The sequence below is a fragment of the Lynx rufus genome, unplaced genomic scaffold (genome assembly GCF_022079265.1).
Source record: "Lynx rufus isolate CCGP_SWC_20201006 ecotype Redwood Valley unplaced genomic scaffold, mLynRuf1.p SCAF_9, whole genome shotgun sequence".
NCBI lineage: Eukaryota > Metazoa > Chordata > Mammalia > Carnivora > Felidae > Lynx > Lynx rufus.
This window is the reverse complement of record NW_025814897.1, coordinates 103,747,838-103,769,976: the sequence shown is the minus strand read 5'-3', so window position 1 is coordinate 103,769,976 and position 22,139 is coordinate 103,747,838. Positions and strand designations below refer to the sequence as shown.

The following is a 22,139-nucleotide window of genomic DNA, read 5'->3' as shown; positions in this document are numbered from 1 at the left end:
AAACTTCCCTCCTTGGTAGCTTCACACAGAGGAGCTGTGACTCAAAATATCTTTTCTATGAATCCTCCTTCCTTTCCTGAGAACGGTAGAGCAAATGCTAACATGGAGTAGTGGATACTTCAGAGTGAGAAGGCTCTGGGTTTAAATTCCATCTAATTCAAGCACACTGAGCCTCCGTGTCCTCCTCCATAATAGTGAGACTAAGAAGTGTGTACGCTGAATCATTGGGATGTTTAACTGCAGCCTCACAATAGGCAGGGAAGAGGGCAGAGCTTAAGGTAAAAAAAAAAAAGGAGGATCCTAAAGGCTTTAGTCACTCCACGCAAATATTTTCTGTTCTGCATACGTGTAAGGAAAGAGACCAGATTCTGCAAATCAGACCTTATCCCTATCTTTCCTATTGCCTTGCTCTGATTGCATTTTGTTAAGAATGGGAAGGGGAGGTCGACAGTATGGTTTATGCAACATGACCCCCCTTCTGACACCTGGCCTGTTGGGTTCACACTGCTTTGGATTCCAGAGTCATGGCCAGGCTGGTGGGAGCAAAGAGCAACCTGGTGTTTTGCAAAGAGCAGCTCAGGTGACACATTCCCAGCCCCTGAATTTGCATAAAGAGCTCACACAACATGAGTCACAGAGAGGAAGACTGGATTTCACAAGAGCTGACATCTAGAATTGTTTGCTTATGTGCAAGGTCCACATTTTGAGCCTCAGCTCAGCGATCTCTGGAGGAGACAGACCTAAACTCAGTCTGAGAGATCTTGCCAAACTGACACCATCAGAGGGAAATTTCATCGCCTGGAAGTCTGCTCTTCATTTGTTCCTGGGGACACCTGCAAAGATTGGTGTGGAGACAGCTTTCCAGGTGGGGGCTCATACCAAAAAAAAAAAAAAAAAAAAAAAAAAGATAGTCATTGCTTTGTGACATCATCTCCACTTACATGAGACAAATCAAAATGCCCATACTGTGTTACATCAGAATATTATGGCAAACATACTTAAGGGAAAGAAATAACTTTAACTTAAGAAACCTATATCTAGCACTTACTCTGTGAAGGCTAACTTGCTAGGTACTATGAAAAATTCTTACAGGTCTCTGATTTGAACTAATAAATGAATGAGGAGAGATTTGGATGCTTTCTGGAAGCGGTGGGGGTGGGGGTGAATGGAGTCTTTAATGTGTGGAGACACTGCACATATTACCATATTTAATCCTTCTGGTTGTATTACCAGGTAGGCAGTTTTGTTCCCTGCCTGTGATTCCTAAGAAGGTTGCCGTACTTAAAGTTAGAAAAGAAATAAGTAGATGAATACAAGCGAACCTTGTCTGATCAAGCTTCACCTTGTTGTGCTTTGCAGATAGTGTGTTTTTTCAAACTGGAGATTTGTGGTGACCCTGCATCAAGCAAGTCTATTGGCACCATTTTCCAATAGCATTTGCTTCTTTTGTGTCTCTAGGTCAGTTTGCTAATTCTCACCAATATTTCAAACTTTTCCATTATTATTATATTTGTTGCATTGCTCTGTGATCAGTGATCTTTGGTGTTACATTTCTAATTGCTTGGGAGGTGCCACCAACTGTGTGCCTATAAGATGACAAACTTCATCAACAAATGCTGTGTGTGTTCTGACGGCCCTTAAATTGTCTCTCTCCTCCTCCTTGGGCCTCCCTATTTCCTGAGACAAACAATATTGAAATTAGGACAAGAAATCACTCAACAATGGCCTCTAAGGGTCAAAGATAAAGGAAGAGTCACATGTCTTTCACTGTGAATCAAAAGCTAGAAAAGATTAAGCTTAGTGAAGAAGGCTTACCGAAAGTCAAGACAGGCCAAAAGCGAAGCCTCTTCCACCAAAGAATTAGCCAAGTCGTAAATGCAAAGGAAAAGTTCTTGAAGGAAATAAAAAATGCTACTCAGTGAACACATGAATAATAAGAAAGCAAAACACCCTTATTGCTGATATGAAGAAAGTTTTAGTTATCTGGGTAGACAATCAAATCAGCCAAAATATTTCCTTATGTCAAAGCCTAATGCAGAGCAAGGCCCTGGGTCTCTTCAATTCTATGAAGGCTGAGAGCGTTAAAGCTGCAGAAGAAAAGTCTGAAGCTAGCAGAGGTTGGTTCATGAGGTTTAAGGAAAGATGTCTTCACAACATCAAAGTGTAATGGGAAGCAGCAACTGCTGATACAGAAGCTGCAGCAAGTTATCCACAAGATCTAGCCAAGATATTAATGAAGGCAGCTACCCTAAACATCAGATTTTCAATGTAGATGAAATAGCCTTCTGTAGGCATAAGATGCCCTCCTGGGACTTTCCTAGCTACAGAGAAGAAGTCAATCCCTGGCTTCAAAGTTTCAAAGGATGGGTCGTCTGTCTTGTTAGGGGCTAATACAACTGGTGACTTTAATTTTTTTTAACGTTTATTTTTGAGACAGAGAGAGACAGAGCATGAACGCGGGAGGGTCAGAGAGAGGGAGACACAGAATCTGAAACAGGCTCCAGGCTCTGAGCTCTCACCACAGAGCCCAATGCGGGGCTCAAACTCACAGACCACAAGATCATGACCTGAGCCAAAGTCGGATGCTTAACTGACTGAGCCACCCAGTTGCCCCACAACTTGTGACTTTAAATTAAAACCCATGCTCATTTACATTCTGAAAATCCTAGGGCCCTTAAGAATTATGGTAAACTTATTCTGCCTGTGCTCTAGAAATGGCACAAAACAGCCTGGATTACAGCACATCTGTGCACAGTTTGCTGAATATTTTAAGTCACTGTTCAGACCTACTGCTCAGAAAGGAAGATTCTTTTCAAAATATGACTTCTCACAGACAATGCACCCACTCCCCCAAGAGCTCTGATGGACATGTGCAATGAGATTAAAGTTATTTTCATGCCTGCTAACACAACATCCATTCTGAAGCCCATAAGTCAGGGACTAATTTTGACTTTCAAGTCTCATTCTTGTTATTTAAGATATAAATTTCATAAGGTTATAGCTTCCATATAAGGCTACAGCGATTCCTCTGATGGATCCTAGCAAAGTAAATTGAAAACCTTCTGGAAAAAAATCACCATTCTGGACGCCACTAAGAATATTCGTGATTCATGGGAAGCGGTCAAAATATCAACGTTAATAGGAATTCAGAAGAAGTTGCTTCCAATCCTCATGGATGACTTTGAGAGAGGTTCAAGACTTCAGTGGAGGAAGTAGCTGCAGATGTAGTGGAAAGAGCAAGAGAACTAGAATCAGAACTAGAGCCTGAAGATGGGACTGAACTGCTGCAGTCTCATAATAAAACTTCAATGGATAAAGAACTGCTTCTATGGGTGAACAAAGACAGTGGTTTCTTGAGCTGGAATCTACTATTGATGAAGATGTTGTGAAGATTGTTGAAATGACAACAAAGAGTCTACACTATTACATAAACTTAATTGCTGAAACAGAGGCAGGGTTTGAGGGATTGACTCCAATTTTGAAAGAAGTTCAGGGACATGTGAGTGGCTCAGTGGGTTAAGCATCTGATTCTTGATTTCAGCTCAGGTCATGATCTCATGGTTCAGGAGATTGAGCCCCACATCAAGCTCCTCGCTGACAGTGCAGAGCCTGCTCAGGATTCTCTTTCTCCCTCTCTCTCTCTGTCCCTCATCTGCTCACATGCATGCATGCACACTCTCTCGGTCTCTCTCTCTCAAAATAAATAAATAAACTTAAAAAAATAAAAAAAGAAGCTCTACTGTGGGTAAATGCCATCAAACAGCATCACATGCTACAGAAATCATTCACAAAACAACAGGTCAATCGATGTGGTAAAGTTCACGGTTGTCTTCTTTTAAGAAATTGCCACAGTCACTCAACCTTCAGCAACCGCCACTCTGATCAGTCAGCAGCCATCAATGTCAAGGCAAAAAAAAGATTATGACTCACTGAAAGCTGAGATAATGGTTAGCATTTTTAAATTAAGGTTATGTACATAGGTTTTTTTTTTTGCAGCATAATGCTATTTCACATTTATCACATAATGCCATTTCATCATTTTGTTTTCTTCAAATGATTGACAGGGACTTGGAAGGAGACAGAGGACACACACATAGAAAAATCAGGAACATTTGACGATCTACACATTACCCAACATGTTAAAGCAACCAAAACATAGTGAAATCTTTGTAACCTAGATATGTTTTTCCATAGAAACAAACTAATATTGGTTCCACTTTTGCAAAACCAAATCTTTCATGACCACCCTGAAAAACTAGTAGTCCTGAGGAGCTAAGCTGAAAAGGAGAAGTCTCTGAGTCCTAGGAAGTCAAAGCGAACAGTGAACAATCCAGTAGGAACAAATGCCTCAGAGCTAAATATTTAAATAAGTGTCAATAACTTTTTTTTTAATTTAAACTTTAGTTAACATACAGTGCAATATTGGTTTCAGGGGTAGAATTCAATGATTCATCACTTACATACAACACCCAGTGTTCATCATGACAAGTGCCCTCCTTAATACCCCTCACTCATCTAACCCATCCCACCAACCTCCCTCCATCAACCCTCAGTTTGTTCTCTATTGTTAAGAGTCTCTTGTGGTTTCTTTCCCTCTCTTCTTCCCCTCCCTTCCCATATGTTCATCTGTTTTGTTTCTTAAATTGTACATATGAGTGAAATCATATGGTATTGTCTTTCTCTGATTGACCTATTTTGCTTAGCATAATACACTGTAGCTCCATCTACATCATTACAAATAACAAGATTTCATTCTTCTTGATGGCTGTGTAATATTCCAGTGTGTGTGTTTCTGTGTATCTGTGTGTGTGTGTGTGTGTGTGTGTGTGTGTGTGTGTGTGTGTACACCACATCTTTATTCGTTCAGCAGTCAATACACATATGCGCCCTCTCCATAGTTTGGCTATTGTTGATAATGCTGCTATAAACATTATCAATAACTTCTAGTCAAAGGCCATGTAGAACACACCTGTAACCCAGCAAAGCTGGGATTTATTATCTGTTGCAACAAAAGGGAGAGCACACCATAAGGAAGGAAATGTGGTACACCTCAGTAACAGTGTCAGGAGGGACTTGACACACGACTTGGGGAAGGATTCAAGGAAGCATGGATTTGCTCTGCCTTGAATATTGTCAGAAAACACTGCAATTGTATGGAAGACTTTTGTCCATGAAGCAGGAAGAAAGATTAGGGGTAAAGAAGTGGCAGCCACTTGTTACCTGGGGAGAGTATTTGGCTGTTTTTGCAGATAAGACTGCCTTCTTGTTTTGTCCATGCTCAAACATGATTGTGGAATGATCTCGTTTTTGTCCCCTTCCATCAAGGCCATTGAATGACCTTGCCAGGTTCTGCTGTTCTGTGAAAATGTTATGTTTTGGGTGCTGCTTTTTTTCTTTCTCAAATTCATAAAACACCCTAAATGGAATGGGGATCTATTTTTAGATAAATGACCTGGGGAGCAGAAAGTAGCAGAGGGACAAGTAAGTATAGACAAGAGTGACTTTCTTCTAACATCTACATTTAGAAATTTACAACTACTGAGTCTATCAAGAAGTAATCTTGACTGTTTAAAAATAATCAGCACCATTTATTGAAAAGAATATCCTATCTCCCATTTGTCTGGATATTTTTGTAGCAAATCAATTGACCACAAATGTCTATCAATTTCTCTATTCTGTTTCATTGGTTTGTCTATCTTTATTCCAAGACCACTCCATGATGATTACCGTAGCTCTTTAGTAAGCCTTGATATCATGTAAATTTTAGAATCTGTGATTTCTACAAATAAAACTTGAAATGTTTTATGGCTAATTTGAAACTGTAGATCAATGTGGGGGATAAATGGTGACATACTACAAATAATAAGTCTTCTGATCCTTCTTGTTTTTTGCTCCATGCATCATTGTTGATAGTTTCAATTGCTGCATCTTCAACCTCACTGATCTTTTCTTTTGGAATGTCTAATCTAGTGCTAATCACATCCACTGTATTTTTTATTTTAAATGCTGTATATATTCATTTCTATAAGTTCAATATGCATCTTTTGTAGCTTCCATTTCTCTTAACATGATGTGTCCCTCTATCTTCTTAAACATGAGGAGCAGCATTATTATAGCTTTTTAACGTCTTTGCCTGCTAGTTGCAATATATCTGCATCTACTCATTTTTATTTATTCAGGTAAAGAGAAACCTTATTTGCAAATGTTGCAAGAAGGTGAGAGAAGGACTATTGCATCATGGAGAAGCACTGTTGCAACAGAAAAAAACATTTTGATTGTAGGTCTGACAGTGTCTCCTCTGGGCCTGTCTTTACTGATTTGTGTTTGTCTTCTGCTTCTGAATCATATTTTACTGCTCCTTTCCATCGTATCAGTTTTTATTGGAGGTGAGACAATGTGAATTATATACTGTTAGTTGATAGATTTTGTTGTACTTACATTTTTAAGTACGTTTTGTTCTGGTGCACAATTAAGTTATTGGAATCAGATGGATCATTTCAAGACTTTCTTTTAATCAGTGCAGGGTGAATTTAGAACAGACAAGTCTGAATTTAACCCCCTTGTTGAGCTTCTTACTCAATGCCCTTATGCTACAAGGTCTTTTCACTTCAGTGTGTCAGAACATAAACTATTCCCAGACTTGTGTCAGCTATAAGAATTTTTCCACCTGATCTTTTCCAGTGGTTCTCTCCCTAGGCCAAAGCCCAAGGTAGTTTCCCCTTATACAGTTCAGTGATAAGCCAAAGACTCTAGGAGATTGCTCTTTCCCAAAGATCTCCAGAACTCTCTCTCATTCTCCCTCTCTCTCCCTCATTTTCCCTCTCTCATGCATTCTCTCTCCTTCTCGTTCTCCCTCTCTCTCTTTCTCCCTCTCTGCTTTGTCTCTTTCTCAAGTTCCACACTGGCCTCTACTTCTATATGCTCAAGTCATTGAGACCCCAGTGATCTGGTCAGGCTCCATTTCCCTGAGCTGCAGTCTTCCAACAATAAGCTATGCAATCATTAAACTCACCTTTTCTTTTTTCGTTTTCTTGGGGATAGTGGCTCTGCTCTGTGCAATGCTGTTTCATTTACTGTTTAGTTTTGTCCTTTTTTTTTTCAGGTGAGGAGGTAAATCCAGATCCTGTTATGCTCTCTTGGCCAGAAGTAGAAGCCTCCTCCGTGCTGTTGTAAAATCAGCTACCCAGTTCCGACCTGGAGCATGGAATCTCACACACAGCCAGTTTTAATGCAACATCCTCTCTGAACACTTCTTTGGTTCCTTCACTTAGAAGTGATGTATTCCTCCAGGGATCCTGGTTCCAAAATAGAACGCTGTGACACAGCCCTTTCTGCTTTTTCATGTAGTTGGGGTTTTATAGAATGTTTTGGTAAATCCCAATTTCACGCAGTGAATCAAATATGTAAAAATGCTATTTTTATTCTACCTCGTAATCCGTACAATATGCAAGACAGATGCAAGAGTGAGATACAGTAAGGTTAAAAAAAAATAGGGTGAAAATACCAGCTTGGAATATAGCTTGGAAATTTTTTAAAAGGTTAATTGTTTATATTTTAGACCATGTCCAAATGCCCACATTAAAAAGATTGCGGCAAAATGTACTGCAATAAACAGCACTTTAACTCAGGTGGCAAGGAGGAGGAGGAAGAAAAGGAGGGGATGAAAAAGGACAGGAAGGAAGAGGAGAGGGAGGAGGAGTAATAAAATAACATGTTCAGTGCTTTTATATAAGAGATACTCTTTTTCTTTTTAGTGGGCTCCATGCCCAACATGGAGCTTGAACTCATGATCCCAAGATCCAGAGTCACATGCTGTACTGACAGCCAGCCAGGAGCCCCTGACATATACTATTCCAAGCACTTATTGACTCCTTTAATGTAATAACTCAGTTAACCCTAAAAAAAAGTCTGTAAGTTAGATGGTGCTGTTATCCCATCCACCTTCGAAGTGTGAAAATCAATAAAAGGAATCCTCTGGAATGGAATCAGGAAGCCAGCAGCGGGGAGCTCTTGCCATACAACTCCTGCCTGCATTCACCGCAGACCCAACAGGAATAGAGCGCCTTCCAAATTCCATTTTATTTATAATTATTTTTTAATATAATTTATTGTCAAGTTAGCTAACATACAGTGTACACAGTGTGCTCTTGGTTTGGGGGGGGGTATATTCCTATGATTCATTGCTTCCAAATTCCATTTTACTCTAGCTACTACTTTCCTACTGAGCAGACAGGTTTCCTCCTCCCTTCAGCAACAGCCCAGCCAATGAGAGACAGTCACCACTCAGCCAAGAAAATGCCCGATACTGGGAACTCCACCTTTCTACCAATGGACTTTTTGTTTATAACAGTCCTCTTCCTCTCCTTTTTATAAAAGAATGTTCCTCTCTTTTGTTCTCCAGACTTGCTTATAATTTTCTATAGCTTCGTTATCTGGTATTGCAATTCCCTGCTATTTCCAAATAAGCCATTTTTGTTGGTAAGATAGTTTTATTTTTGAGGTTAACAGAGGCAAGCAAGGCACAGAAAGAGTAAATAACTTCCACAATGTTATACGGCTTATTACTGGTGGTGTCACGAGAATCACTAATGGCAACTAAATTTCAAAAGATGTTATATGTACTTAAAAATGCGCTTGTTAACCTAAAATGAAACAGATGGCTGGAATGCATTGAAGTGTAAGAAAGTGAATTTAAAAATGTATAAATCCTCCCACCCCCCATGCGTTCTACCAGTCTTGTCCTTCCTTGGAGTTGGTGAGAGCTAGTGAAGACTTTACTGAAGGTGACACAGATGAAGAGACACTGAAGGGGGACCTCGCCATTAGAAGAGAACTTACTACTCATATTTCTGAATCTCTTCCAGCTTCTTCTCATTCCTAGCTGTTTCCTGTTTCTCTCTTTAGGTTAAGGTACCTTCCATGATGTTCCCACTGCAAGGTGCCCAAATGCTGCAGTCACTGGAGAGGTCCTTGAGGAAGAGCCTTCCTGAATCCTTAAAGGTGACAATGGAAAATTCTGGGTGGAGGGTAAGGAATAGAAACCCCATGAGTCAAGAAGAAAAGAGACTAACATTGAGCCTCTGTTCTGTGTCCAGCATTAGTCCATGTTTTCTCTAGCTTAGTTTGCATTACCTCTCTAGAAGATATTTGCTCTATGTATGTGTTACTGATGAGAAGATGGAGCTCAGTTAGGGTGATTTAGCCAATATCACACAAATAGTGAGTTGCAATGCCATGGCATGAACACAGGACTTTACCAGCTTTTGCTCTGTCATTCATAAAGTGTTCCCTTGCTCCTTTCCAAAAAACATTCCATAATAACATTGGTGTTTTGTCCAGGGTTTTCCTCAAAAGTTGGCTGAGACTACATATTAGTGTTAAAATTGTTCTTCTTAAAAGAACACTTGCTAGGTGAGAGGTTAACCATCAGGAGTCTTCTCTAAAATTAATAAGGAGTCAATTCCAATTTTGACTTAAATTTCCCAATTTCCCTGAGCTGACTGCATATCAGGCTATTTTATGGTGTCTCCTTTAACCTAGTGTCTCCTTCAACCTAGTACAACTAGGTGTCTCCTTTAACCTAGTACAACTGATTAGAAATCTCAGAATTAACTAAGATGTACACATAAATACTTACATCCAGAACTGTGCAAGAGCAACTCTAGTGATAGGCTACAGTACTTGCTTGTGTTTTTTTTAGCAACCAAAGGCATAGGGTCCATGTGTGTGTGTGTGTGAGTGTGTGTGTGTGTTAGAGGACAGTTACTCTTCCCTAAAAAAAACTCTGTAGACATAGAAATTAGATTTTTACTGTTTTATAAGACATTCCTATAAGATGCATACAATTTAGATAAGATAAATGCATTTGCCTCCTTTCCTCCCTTATAGCTCTGCTACTCCCTTCTTTCAGTATAAGGAGAAAAATATTAGCATTATTTTATTTGTAGATCACAAGGCTTAATTTTCTTTAATTTATTTTATTTATTTTTTAAGGCTTAATTTTCAATTATTAGAAACAGACTAATGAAATAACTGTTCTTTAGTTCCTACTAAAAAAAATGACTTCTACCACAGCTAACCCTTAAATATGCGAGTTCACTTATATTCACTTGGATTTTTTTCAACAAATATAGCACAGTACTGTAAATGGATTTTCTCTTCTTTGTAATCTGATTAATAACATCTTCTTATGTCTAGCTTACTTTATTGTAAGAATACAGTATATAACATACTGTACATCTTAATCAGCTGCTTAAATCATTGGTAAGGCTTCTGGTCAATTGTAGGTGATTTGTAGTTAAGTTTGGGGGTAATCAAAAATTCTAGACAGATTTTCCACTGCAAGTGGGGGATCAGTGCCCCCCAACCCCCATGTTGTTCAAGGGTCAACTGTGATCTAAAACTAAAGTCAACCACATTAGTAGATTCCTACTACCATTAATCTCTACCACCCACTATTTAACTCCTTTCAGTTCATAATCCTTAAGATCCAGGCAACCTTACAGAGAGACAATCAATTCTGCGGGGTTGGGAGGGAGGTTACATCAGTTAGAAACTCTATAAACAGTTGCCTAAGATATTTTTATGGTGAATAGTTATTTTTAACAATTCTTCAGGCCAAAGTTTTTTTTTTTCCCATGAATTTAGTGTAGAATTTTGTCACTTAAATTTCTCTTTACTGCTTATGTTAAGTTGAGCCCAAATATTTTGAGAAAATGGTGCATTCCAAGTGTCCTTTCTTGGAAGATCTCCGTTGTAAGATAAGGTGGCCCTAATAGCACCTTCAATTTTTGGTTGCATATTAAAGACATACATTGCCCCCTAATTAAAATCCAGAATATGTGTAGTACTTGTAATGGATGTATAACCTAAAATTCAATACTTATTTGAGTCTCAGTTGAGAAAAAGCCCAGCCATTCCTCTTAGTGCTAGATATTAAATACATTTTAGTGCGTGTATCAACTCCAGTGGAGTCAACTTAGAGTAGCTGCCTGGTATGTTCTGAACTGAGCAGGAAAAAAGAAATTTTTTTAATTAATTAGGCCATGGGAATAACAAAGAGTGACAGTTCTACATATTTTCAGATCCTATAATGGATAATAGTATAGTGTAAATCAGTTTTACAGGGCCCAAATGCAAATATGTAAAAGTATGTCTGTATTTTCCCAAATTATGCTGAATTCTATATCAAGCCTCCACTCATGGCTGAAAACAAAATAAATTCAGATAAATTCAGTCAACTGAGCTTTTTTCCCCTTCTCTTTGTCTAACATCAATAGTTTATGTGGGGTGGAGAGCGGCAGGGGGAAAGATACAGGCATAGTTCTTAGTCATCATGTATCCAAGGTGGAAATATTAAAGCATATACCATCTTTTTGATCTCAGGTCATTGGCATGCTTCCACGCTGGTATATGCAGAGGCTTCATGTTCACAGTTGCCCATGCTAGTATCTGCTGCTGCATTCCAATCCCCCAAACCACAAAAACACAATGTCCACAAGACTTGTTCTCATTCATTCTCTCCCCACCTTCCTGTCTCTCAACAGCCTGCACAACACAAACGGGGGTAGGGGGATCCAAGACTGGACTTGGACCCCAGGCCATGGGACCACACAGCACATTCTGTTGAGCACTATGCTGTAGCCTGTTTGTTGGTGGAAGTTCATTTAATCCTTCCAGAGAATAATGTGGTCATTTATGTTAAGAAGTTTTAAACATGTGCATAACATTTGAGCCAGCAACTACTCTTCTGAATATTCTAAGAAAATATCAGGAGCCCATGCAAATTTCCTGTCAAGCATGCTCTATGAAGAATTATTTGTCAAAGTGAAAAGCTGGAAACAGCTGAAATGACCATCAATAAGCAAATAAATGAACTGTGATATATCCATACGATGGAATCCTATGCAGCCATCATAAAACAATTGAAAATGTGTTTATGAACATAAAAATATGCTCACAATGCATTCGGGGGGAGGGAACATGTATCAGATCATTTAATTTTTGTAAAATTGTGTCTATGTATATGAGTAGAAGAAAATCTTGAAGGAGAGAATTTTAAATCCTAAAATGAAGAATGGTATTCTTAAAATCAAATTTTATCTGGCCAAACATTTTACTATATGCATGTATGATTCATATTGGGTGGGGAGAAAAAGCTCTCTCGTTTAAGCTTAAAAAAAAAATGTAGTACATGGAGACTGTTTGACCTAGATGCCCTACTTGGCCCTTTTCCAACATAAAATTTCATGATAGGAATGATCCTTGTCCTGACCAAACAAGGCACTTTACCAGTCCTTCCTAACAAGCTGACCCTCTCCCTTTCTTGGGTTGCTGCAGGTTTATGGGACTGTCTTCCACATGAACCAGGGAAACCCATTCAAGCTGAAGGCTCTAGTGGACAAGTGGCCTGATTTTAACACAGTGGTTATCCGCCCTCAGGAGCAGGTAAAGTGCCAGACGTGGAATGAATATGCCTCTGTGTTCATTTTTGCTGTGTACCTGCCATGTGCCTGACAATATGGCAGCCCAGGGATACAGAAATGAATTGTGTGACGGAAAGTAAGTGCCTCTCTTCAAGGAGCTCAGAGCCTTGGAAGAAAAGATCAATAAGCAAATAAATTCCAATATAGAGTGAAGTGTGTGGGAAGAGAAGATGTACAACACAGAAATAGCGAAAGCTGATTCAACAACGGAGGCTGGAGATGAAGGTTAAGGTCTGAGACACTTCCCGATGGGAGGTTTTATCTGCACTGGATCTTGTACATATTTTGTAGATACTGTTAGGCTGACAAAAAAAAAAAAGAGGACATTCCAACAGAGAAAACACAAGGGGCAAAGATAGGAAGGTGTGAGACAGTACAGTGAGTTAGGACAATTATAAAAAGCAAACTTATAATACTATAATCGCCATATGCATTTGAGGAAACATTTAAAAACTAGCAAAACTAAATAGTAAACACATTTCAAAGACAAAAATTCACAAGCTTATTTTTAAACATTCAATAAAATTATAAATTTATAAAAATAGAAATATTATACCTTTCATAGAAATAAAAAGTGATTTGAAAATCACTAAGTTAAACAATATATAAAGAAATCTGTATTAGTAGTAACAACTGAACTGAAATAAGATTATTTGATCTTTTATCTTAAATGTGATCTTAAGTAATAAAATGTATTAGTGGATATCCTTGCTGACTTGTCAGTGTATTTTTGGGCAACATTTTCCAACCATTTTTTAAAAAGCTTTTGAATTCTGCACTGAGTTGTGGTAATATTTTCTTGTGCCTCCTACTTCCCAATAATCTCATCTGTTTAGTAAGTTGAGAGGGTCTTCTTAAATAAGTACTCCTTTATTTTTCTGGAACTACCGTTTGTTTAACTATAGCATTGTTTTAAGGAAGCATTTCTAATTGGTTTTCATCTTCTTTGGCTTCATTGAGTATAGATGGAGATTTTAATCCAGAAATATCTATAACTAAATTTAATATTGTGATGTTCATGGTTGGCATGTTCTGCAACTATTTGAACTGTTTATTACATGCATTCTTGCAACAGAAGTTTTGCTTTTCCTTGTCAATTGTTTTTCTCTTCTTCCCACTGAGAATAATAGAAGTATAGAAGAATGCTTCCTAATAATTGTGTCTTTGTTTGATTTGAAATTTTAATGTAATATGTGGGTAGAGAGCAGTATTGCTATGCAATTTTCCATCATAAATTGAATACTTGAATCTCTCCTCCTGACCTCATGATTTAAATGATTCAGGAATAATTGTAATGCACCAATGAAAATACCAACATTTTAGCACTTAAAAAATATCACAGTAGGGGCGCCTGGGTGGCGCAGTCGGTTAAGCGTCCGACTTCAGCCAGGTCAGGATCTCGCGGTCCGTGAGTTCTAGCCCCGCGTCAGGCTCTGGGCTGATGGCTCAGAGCCTGGAGCCTGTTTCCGATTCTGTGTCTCCCTCTCTTTCTGCCCCTCCCCCGTTCATGCTCTGTCTCTCTGTCCCAAAAATAAAAAACGTTGAAAAAAAATTAAAAAAAAAATATCACAGTATATCTCATATTTTGGTCCTAAATACATTTTGAATGGATTTTTGTGTATGGTATAAGAAAGTGGTCCAGTTTCATTCTTTTCCATGTAGCTGTCCAGTTTTCCCAACACCACTTATTAAAGAGACCATCCTTTTCCCATTGGATACACTTTCCTGCTTTGTCATAGAACAATGGACTGCATAAGCATAAGTTTACTTCTTTTCTTTCTCAAGACTGCTTTTGCTTTTCAGGGTCTTTGTGGTTCTATACAAATTTTAGTGTTATTTGTTCCAGTTCTGTGAAAAATGCTATTGGTATTTTGATTTGGATTGCACTGAGACTATACGCTGCTTTGGGTAGTATGGACATTCTGACAATATTAATTCCTCCGCCCCATGAACGTGGAATATCTTTTCCTTTGTGTCATCTTCAATTTCTTTCATCAATATTTCATAATTTTCACAGTACAGGTCTTTCACTTCCTAAGTTTATTCCTAGGTATTTTTATTCTTTCTGATGCAATTGTAAATGGAATTGTTTTCTTAATTTCTCTATTACCTAATTGTTAGTGTATAGAAACACAACCAATTTCTGTGAATTCTGTATCCTGGAACTTTAATGAATTCATTTATTACTTTTAATAGTTTGTGGGTGACGTCTTAGGGTTTTCCTTGTATAGGATTATATCACCTGTAAATAGTGACAGTTTAACTTCTTCTTTACCAATTTGGATGCCTTTTCTTTTTTTTCTTGCTGGATTGCTGTGGTTAAAACTTCCAGTATTTTGTTGAATAAAAGTGGCAAGAGTGTAGATCCTTGTCTTCTTCCTGACCTTACAGGAAAAGTTCTCAGTTTTTTACCATAAGGAGTTAATATCCAATATACATAAAGAACTTATATAACTAAACACCAAAACCCAAAGAATCCAATTTAAAAATAGGCATAAATACATGAAAGACCCAATGCTAATACCATCCTCAATGGGGAAAAACTGAAAGCCTTCCCCCTAAGGTCAGGAATAAGACAGGGATGTCCACTCTTGCCATTGTTATTCAACATAGTATTGGAAGTCTTAGCCTCAGCAATCAGACAACACAAAGAAATAAATGGCATCCAAATCGGCCAGGAGGAGGTCAAACTTTCACTGTTCGCAAATAACATAATATCCTATATGGAAAACCCAAAAGATTCTACCAATAAACTGCTATAACTGACCCATGAATTCATCGGCAAAGTGGCAGGATATAAAATCAATGCACAGAAACCGGTTGCATTCCTATACACCAACAATGAAGCAACAGAAAGAGAAATCAAGGAATCAATCCCATTTACAATTGCACCAAAAACCATAAAATACCTAGGAATAACTCTAATTAAAGAGGTGAAAAATCTATACACCAAAAACTATAGAAAGCTTATGAAAGAAATTGAAGACGACACACAAAAAATGGAAAAACATTCCATGCTCCTGGATAGGAAGAACAAATATTGTTAAAATGTTGATACTACCCAAAGCAATCTACATATTCAATTCTATACCTATCAAATAACACCAGCATTCTTCACAGAGCTAGAACAAACAATCCTAAAATTTGTATGGAACCACAAAAGCAATCTTGAAAAAGAAAACCAGAGCAGGAGGCATCACAATCCGGATTTCAAGCTGTAATACCAAGCTGTAATTTTCAAGATAGTATGGCAATGGCACAAAAACAGACACTCAGATCAATGGAAAAGAATAAAGAACCCAGAAATGGACCCACAAATGTATGGCCAACTAATCTTTGACAAAGCAGGAAAGAATATCCAATGGAATAAGGACAGTCTCTTCAGCAAGTGGTGCTGGGAAAACTGGACAGTGACATGCAGAAAAATGAACCTGTACCACTTTCTTACACCATACACAAAAATAAACTCAAAATGGATGAAAGACCAAAATGTAAGACAGGAAGCCATCAAAATCCTAGAGGAGAAAGCAGGCAAAAACCTCTTGGACCTTGGCCACAGCAACTTCTTACTCAACACATCTCCAGAGGCAAGGGAAACAAAAGCAAAAATGAACTATTGAGACCACATAAAAATAAAAAGTCTGCACACTGAAGGGAACTTCAGCAAAACTAAAAGGCAACCAATGGAATGGGAGGAGATATTTGCAAATGACATATCAGATAAAGGGTTAGTATCCAAAATCTATAAAGAACTTAATCAAACTCAACTCCCAAAAAACAAATAATCCAGTGAAGAAATGGGCAAAAGACATGAATAGACACTTCTCCAAAGAAGACATCCAGATGGCCAACTGACACATAAAAAATGTTCCACATCACTCATCATCAGGGAAATACAAATCAAAACCACAATGAGATACCACCTCACACCTGTCAGAATGGCTAACATTAACAACTCAGGCAACAACAGATGTTGGTGAGGATACAGAGAAAGAGGATCTCTTTTGCATTATTGGTGGTAATGCAAGCTGATGCAGCCACTCTGGAAAACAGTATGGAGGTGTTTCAAAAAATTAAAATTCTAACTACCCTATGACCCAGCAATTGCACTACTAGATATTTACCCAAAGGATACAGGTGTGCTATATCAAAGGGGCACATGCACCCCAATGTTTATAGCAGCACCATCAACAATAGCCAAAGTATGGAAAGAGCCCAAATGTCCATCGATGGATGAATGGATTAAGAAGATGTGGGGTATATATATATTCGTATATATATACACACACACATATATATGATGTGTATATATATTTATATTTATTTATGTTTATACACACACAAACACACACACACACACACACTGGAGTATTACTCAGCAATCAAAAAGAATGAAATCTTGCCATTTGCAACTACATGGATGGAACTAGAGGGTATTATACTATGCGAAATTAGTCAGAGAAAGACAAATATCATATGACTTCACTCATATGAGGACTTTAAGACACAGAACAGATGAACATAAGGGAAGGGAAGCAAAAATAATATAAAAACAGCGAGGGAGACAAAAATATGAGACTCTTAAATATGGAGAACAAACAGAGGGTTACTGGAGGGGATGTGGGAGGGGTGATAGGCTAAATGGGTAAAGGGCATTAAGGAATCTACTCCTGAAATCATTGTTGCACTATAAACTAACTAACTTGGATGTAAATTTAAAAAATAAATTAAATACAATTTTAAAAAGAAAAGAAAAAAATAGGACAACATGAATTAGATATTTTCCCAAAAAAAGACATACACATAGCCCAGAAACATGAAGGATCCTCAACATTACTAATCACCAGGGAAATACAAATCAAAACCATAATGAGGTATCACCTTACAGCTGTCAGAATGGCTATAGTCAAAAAGACAAGAAACAAGTGTCGGCGAGGATGTGGAGAAAAAGGAACCCTCGTGCACTGTTGGTGGAAATGCAAATTGGTATAGTCACTGTGGAAAACAGTAAGGATGTTCTTCAAAAAAATTAAAAATAGAGGGGCATGTGGGTGCTTCAGTCAGATGAGGGTTTGACTCTTGATTTCAGTTGAGGTCAAGATCCCAGGGTCGTGGGATCGAGTCCCACATGGGGCTCCATGCTCAGCATGGAGCCTGCTCAGGATTCTCTCTCTCCTTCTGCCCCTTTCCCCTACTTGTGCTCTCTCTCTAAAATAAAAAAAAAATAGAAAAAAAATTAAAACTAGAAATACCATACGACCCAATAGTTCTACTACCGGGTATTTACCCAAAGAAAACAAAAACATAAATTTGAAAAAATATACACACCCCTATGTTTATAGCATTATTTACAATAGCCAAGATGTGGAAGCAACCCAAATGTCCACCGATAGAAAAATGGATAAAGAAGATGTAGTGTGTACACACACACACACACACACACACACACACACACAATGGAGTATTACTCAGCCATAAAAAGAATGAGATCTTGCCATCTATGACAACATGGATGGACCTAGAGGGTGTTATGCAAAGTAAAATAAGTCAGACAGAGAAAGACAAATACTGTATGATTTCCCTCATATGTGGAATCTAAGAAACAAATGAACAAACAAAAATCAGAAACAGACCCATAAATACACAGAACAAACTGGTGGTTGCCAGAAGGAAGAGGGCAGAGGGATGGGCAAAATGGGTGAAGGGTAGTGGGAGATACAGGCTTCCTGTTATAGCATGAATAACTCATGCTATAAAAGGTAGAGCATAGGGAATATAGTCAGTGGTGGTGTAATAGTGTTATATGGTGACAGATGGTAGCTATAATTGTGAGCACACCATAAAGTATAGACTTGTTGAATCCCTATATTGTACACCTGAAACTATTGTAACATTGTGTGTCAACAATATTTCAATGTTAAAAACTCACAGTATAGTGGAATTTAGAAAAAAGTATTGCAATAGTGAAATATAAGTAATTTGTTTTATTTCCCTTTTCCCAATGATCACAGGAGATGACAGATGATCTTGATCACTACACCAATACTTACCAAATCTACTCCAAGGACTTCAAGAACTGTCAGAAATGTCTCGTCTCACCAGAAGTCATCAACTGGAAACAGCATTTGCAGATCCAAAGTAAGAGAAATGGGATGGGTGCGGACTCAATTCTCTGTCCTGAACAATTTTCCCTATGACTCATATCTCCTTCCCCCAAGCTCCAGATCCTCAGCCTGCTGCCAATTTTTTAACTCCCTCATAAAGGGAGAAAAAAACACCTTCAAAGCTTGCAAAAAATGGGCTTCATATAGGGGAACATAATATAATTCCTGGATAGCCAACGATTTATGGCATATTTTGTAGACATATGCAGGATCCCTTAGGGTAACTGGGTACCAAAGGAGGGCTTCACCCAAGGTCTTCCATTCCTGGAATGAGAATGATGACTTGTGCCATAAAGCACCTCCCAGATCATAAAGGACAACTGTCATGGTGTGGATATGCCCCCCGCCCCGAGTCAGACTCCCTAGGATGGCATCTGCCTGTTACTTGCTATGTGACCCTAGCCACATGACTTATCCTCTTGGAGACCATGACTTTCATATACATAAATGAGGATAATAATAGTTCCTAGAACACAGGGGCATTGAAAAGATTACATGAAATCTTGAATAGGGATTTCTTACTATAATACCTGGATGTGTAGTTGACTTTTGCTGCATAATTCTGTGAATCTACAGTTTGTATTAGGCTTTGCAAGGCAGTTCTGCTGGTGTCTCTTGGGCTTACTCATGCAATTGCCATCAGTTGATGGGTGGACTATGGCCTGATTGCTCTAACATGGCCTCAGTCACATGTCTGAATGATGGTTCTGGCTGTCAGCATTGGCTGCCATGGTGATGGAATGACAGGAGCACCTGACCTCAGCAGGCTAGCCTAGGCTATTTGTATGGTATTGGTTTCAAAGTAATTGAGATCACAAGGAGAGGGCAAACCCCGATGTGCAAGCACTTTTAAACTTCTCTCTGCATCAAGTTCATTCTTCCCCATTGCCAAAGCAAATCATATGGCCAACGTCAGATGCAGTGCAGGCAAGGACTATGCCAAGGAATGGATACAAGGAGATGTGGGCAAATATAGGCCATTACTGCAACAATCTACTACACTGGGAACATAGTAAGTACACAATGGATATTGGCTACTACTTTTTAAAAAAAACTTCTCTCCTTTAATTATCAAAACTACATGATTATGTAGCCCAGAAAACCTGGTTCCAGTTGCTTTGCCACCAATGGCTTAATGAATTTCTGGGCATGTTTTCCCTTACATAAAACAGGGAAAATTGCACAAATCCTGACTACTGGACTCTGGTTACACAGCAGCAGCACTGAGCCCAGAACCTAGGTTCTCTGACTGTAAATCCCAGACACTTCCTACTCCAATGGGGAGCTTCTCCACAGCATGTACTTATTAAATCATTGTCTCTCCTCATAATCCCATCTAGGTTCACAGCCCAGCCTGAATGAGGTCATACAAAATCTTGCAGCTACTAAATCCTTCCAAGTCAAGCAAACACATTGCATTCTCTATATGATGGCTGAGACGATAAAGAAACTAATTCCTTCCCTGCTGGAGGGAAAGAACGTATCACCCAACAGTGGCAAACCCAAGGCCATGTGAGTTTGATACAAATCACTCTGCATCACTTACTGCTCTCAGTACTGAGACAGCCTCCCATTTTCCCACCCTGCTTCCACTCTGGCCCATCTGCAGTCAATATTCTTCAAAACAGTCAGAGTAATCTTTTCTTAAGATGTAATTCATACCATATTCCTCCTTTGCTTAAAATACTCCACCATTTCTTTTCTCATCTGGACTATATCTGATTTCTGCCAGCTTCTTCGACCTATCCTGTTCTTCCTGCTCACTCATTCCAACAACAGTGGACTTTTCCATCCCTTTGTCATCACAAACTCACCTACACTCCAGGGCTTTGTGTTTCTTATTTCCTCTACCTACTCTGCCTCTCAAAACAGTAGAGGGAAGAACAAATAAAAACCTCCATACTCACAGACTTTGCTTTCCCTCCATAGCTGCCAAGAGATGTTTAAACCCTCCTCCCTGGATGTTACCCACGCTGCCTTGGTGAATAAATTCTGGCATTTTGGCGGCAATGAGAGGAGCCAGAGATTCATCGAGCGCTGTATCCAGAACTTCCCCACCTTCTGCCTGCTGGGGCCTGAGAGGACGCCTGTATCCTGGAACCTGATGGACCAGACAGGAGAGTTACGGATGGCGGGTACCCTGCCTGAGTACCGGGCCCACGGCCTTATCACCCAAGTCATCTATTCCCATAGTCACTATCTAAACAAACTTGGCTTCCCCATATATTCTCACGTTGACAAGAGTAACAAAACTATGCAGAAAGTTTCTAAGAAACTTGATCATATCACCATACCCTGTGGCTGGAACCAGTGGCACTGTGTGCCCCTGTGAAGCAGCCCTGCACAGAAGACCATGTCAGATAGGCCTGGGAAGACAGAAAGAATAAGTTATAATTGTAATCATCAGTAAAGGAATGGCACTGTTTGGGCTCCAGGGAAGCAGTGTGATTGGTCAGCAAGACCACCCCAGTCCCTGCACTCGAACTGCAGATGGGATTCCTTTAGATTTATCACTATGAAGCAGCCCAGGTACTCCCTCAGTGGGCCCCACATAATTTAGCCTCCCACACTTCTGGGATCTCTGTGATGCTCCTTCATCAGCTACCTGGTGCCCCAAATAGCTTCTCCTAGAACTCCTAGTACACGGATTGGTAGAGCCCTGCCAAATCTTCCAGGAAAGGGTAATATTTTCTGGGCATTATAACTTATTCCTCTTTCTTTCTATGGCCTTTTCCTTAGTACTCAGCAAGCATATTCTGCTCATTAGGTCTGTAGAGATTCTTTTCCTCTGATTACTGCTTTAGAGGTACACTAAATATATACAAGTACATAGGAGAAATTAGGTTAAATGTGATACACATGATATAGCAGAGAGGGTTAATAAGACAAAGACTTAATGTTAGCCTGTCTGTCCCCTCCTCATACTCACACCAGGAGAGCGCATGGGTGAGTTTATGGAGAGAGAGAAGTAGGAGTGCCAAGACCTAGGGAGTGGATATTAACTGAGAGAGACAGAAGGTGATGGGGAGGGCATGGTTACCCATTGCCCCCACTTGCCTTCGGCACGTTATTTCAGGATGCCTGGATTCTGTGAAGTTCTGATAATTGTCTCATGGGAGAGTCTAGTTGGGAGTGTGGAGGGATATTCTTCCTGGTGGTGACAGGTGAGCTGGGAGGGGTCCTTGCCCCAACAGTTCAAAAGAAATAGCAAAGAGAACACTGGAATGAAGGTAATCACCTGGATTAAGAACCTGTTTCCTTCTGGTCCACCTAAGCCTGGCATTAGGCTACAGATTGAGAATGAAGTCCCTCCAACCCTCAGAAACTGACTGAGGTTTAAATTCTTGGCGAGTTAGGGTTTCTCAACCTTGGCACAATGGACATTTTAGGCTGGACAATTCTTTGTTGTGGGGTGAGGGCTGTCTTGTGCATTTTTAGAATACTTAGTAGCACCCCTGGCCTCCATCCACTAGATGCCAGTAGCACCTTC

At 39.2% G+C, this 22,139-nt stretch overlaps 1 protein-coding gene across 1 annotated transcript; it reads left to right on the top strand.

The window, feature by feature from the left end:
• The first annotated feature begins 685 nt into the window (after positions 1-685).
• Positions 686-20,981, top strand: GLYAT (glycine-N-acyltransferase). Its single transcript, XM_047072521.1, has 6 exons — positions 686-865; positions 8,905-9,000; positions 12,340-12,447; positions 18,497-18,623; positions 19,990-20,161; positions 20,579-20,981. Exons 1-6 carry the CDS (start codon positions 686-688, stop codon positions 20,979-20,981), a joined length of 1,086 nt encoding a protein of 361 aa, XP_046928477.1.
• The last annotated feature ends 1,158 nt before the right edge of the window (positions 20,982-22,139 follow it).

Bases quoted from the DNA above. Each gene is read 5' to 3' on its own strand.
- GLYAT (XM_047072521.1), top strand. From the start codon at position 686: ATGTGCAAGGTCCACATTTTGAGCCTCAGCTCAGCGATCTCTGGAGGA. The intron at 9,001-12,339 runs GTGACAATGGAA...GGGTTGCTGCAG, and splicing joins GCCTTCCTGAATCCTTAAAG to GTTTATGGGACTGTCTTCCA. The intron at 18,624-19,989 runs GTAAGAGAAATG...AATCCCATCTAG, and splicing joins ACAGCATTTGCAGATCCAAA to GTTCACAGCCCAGCCTGAAT.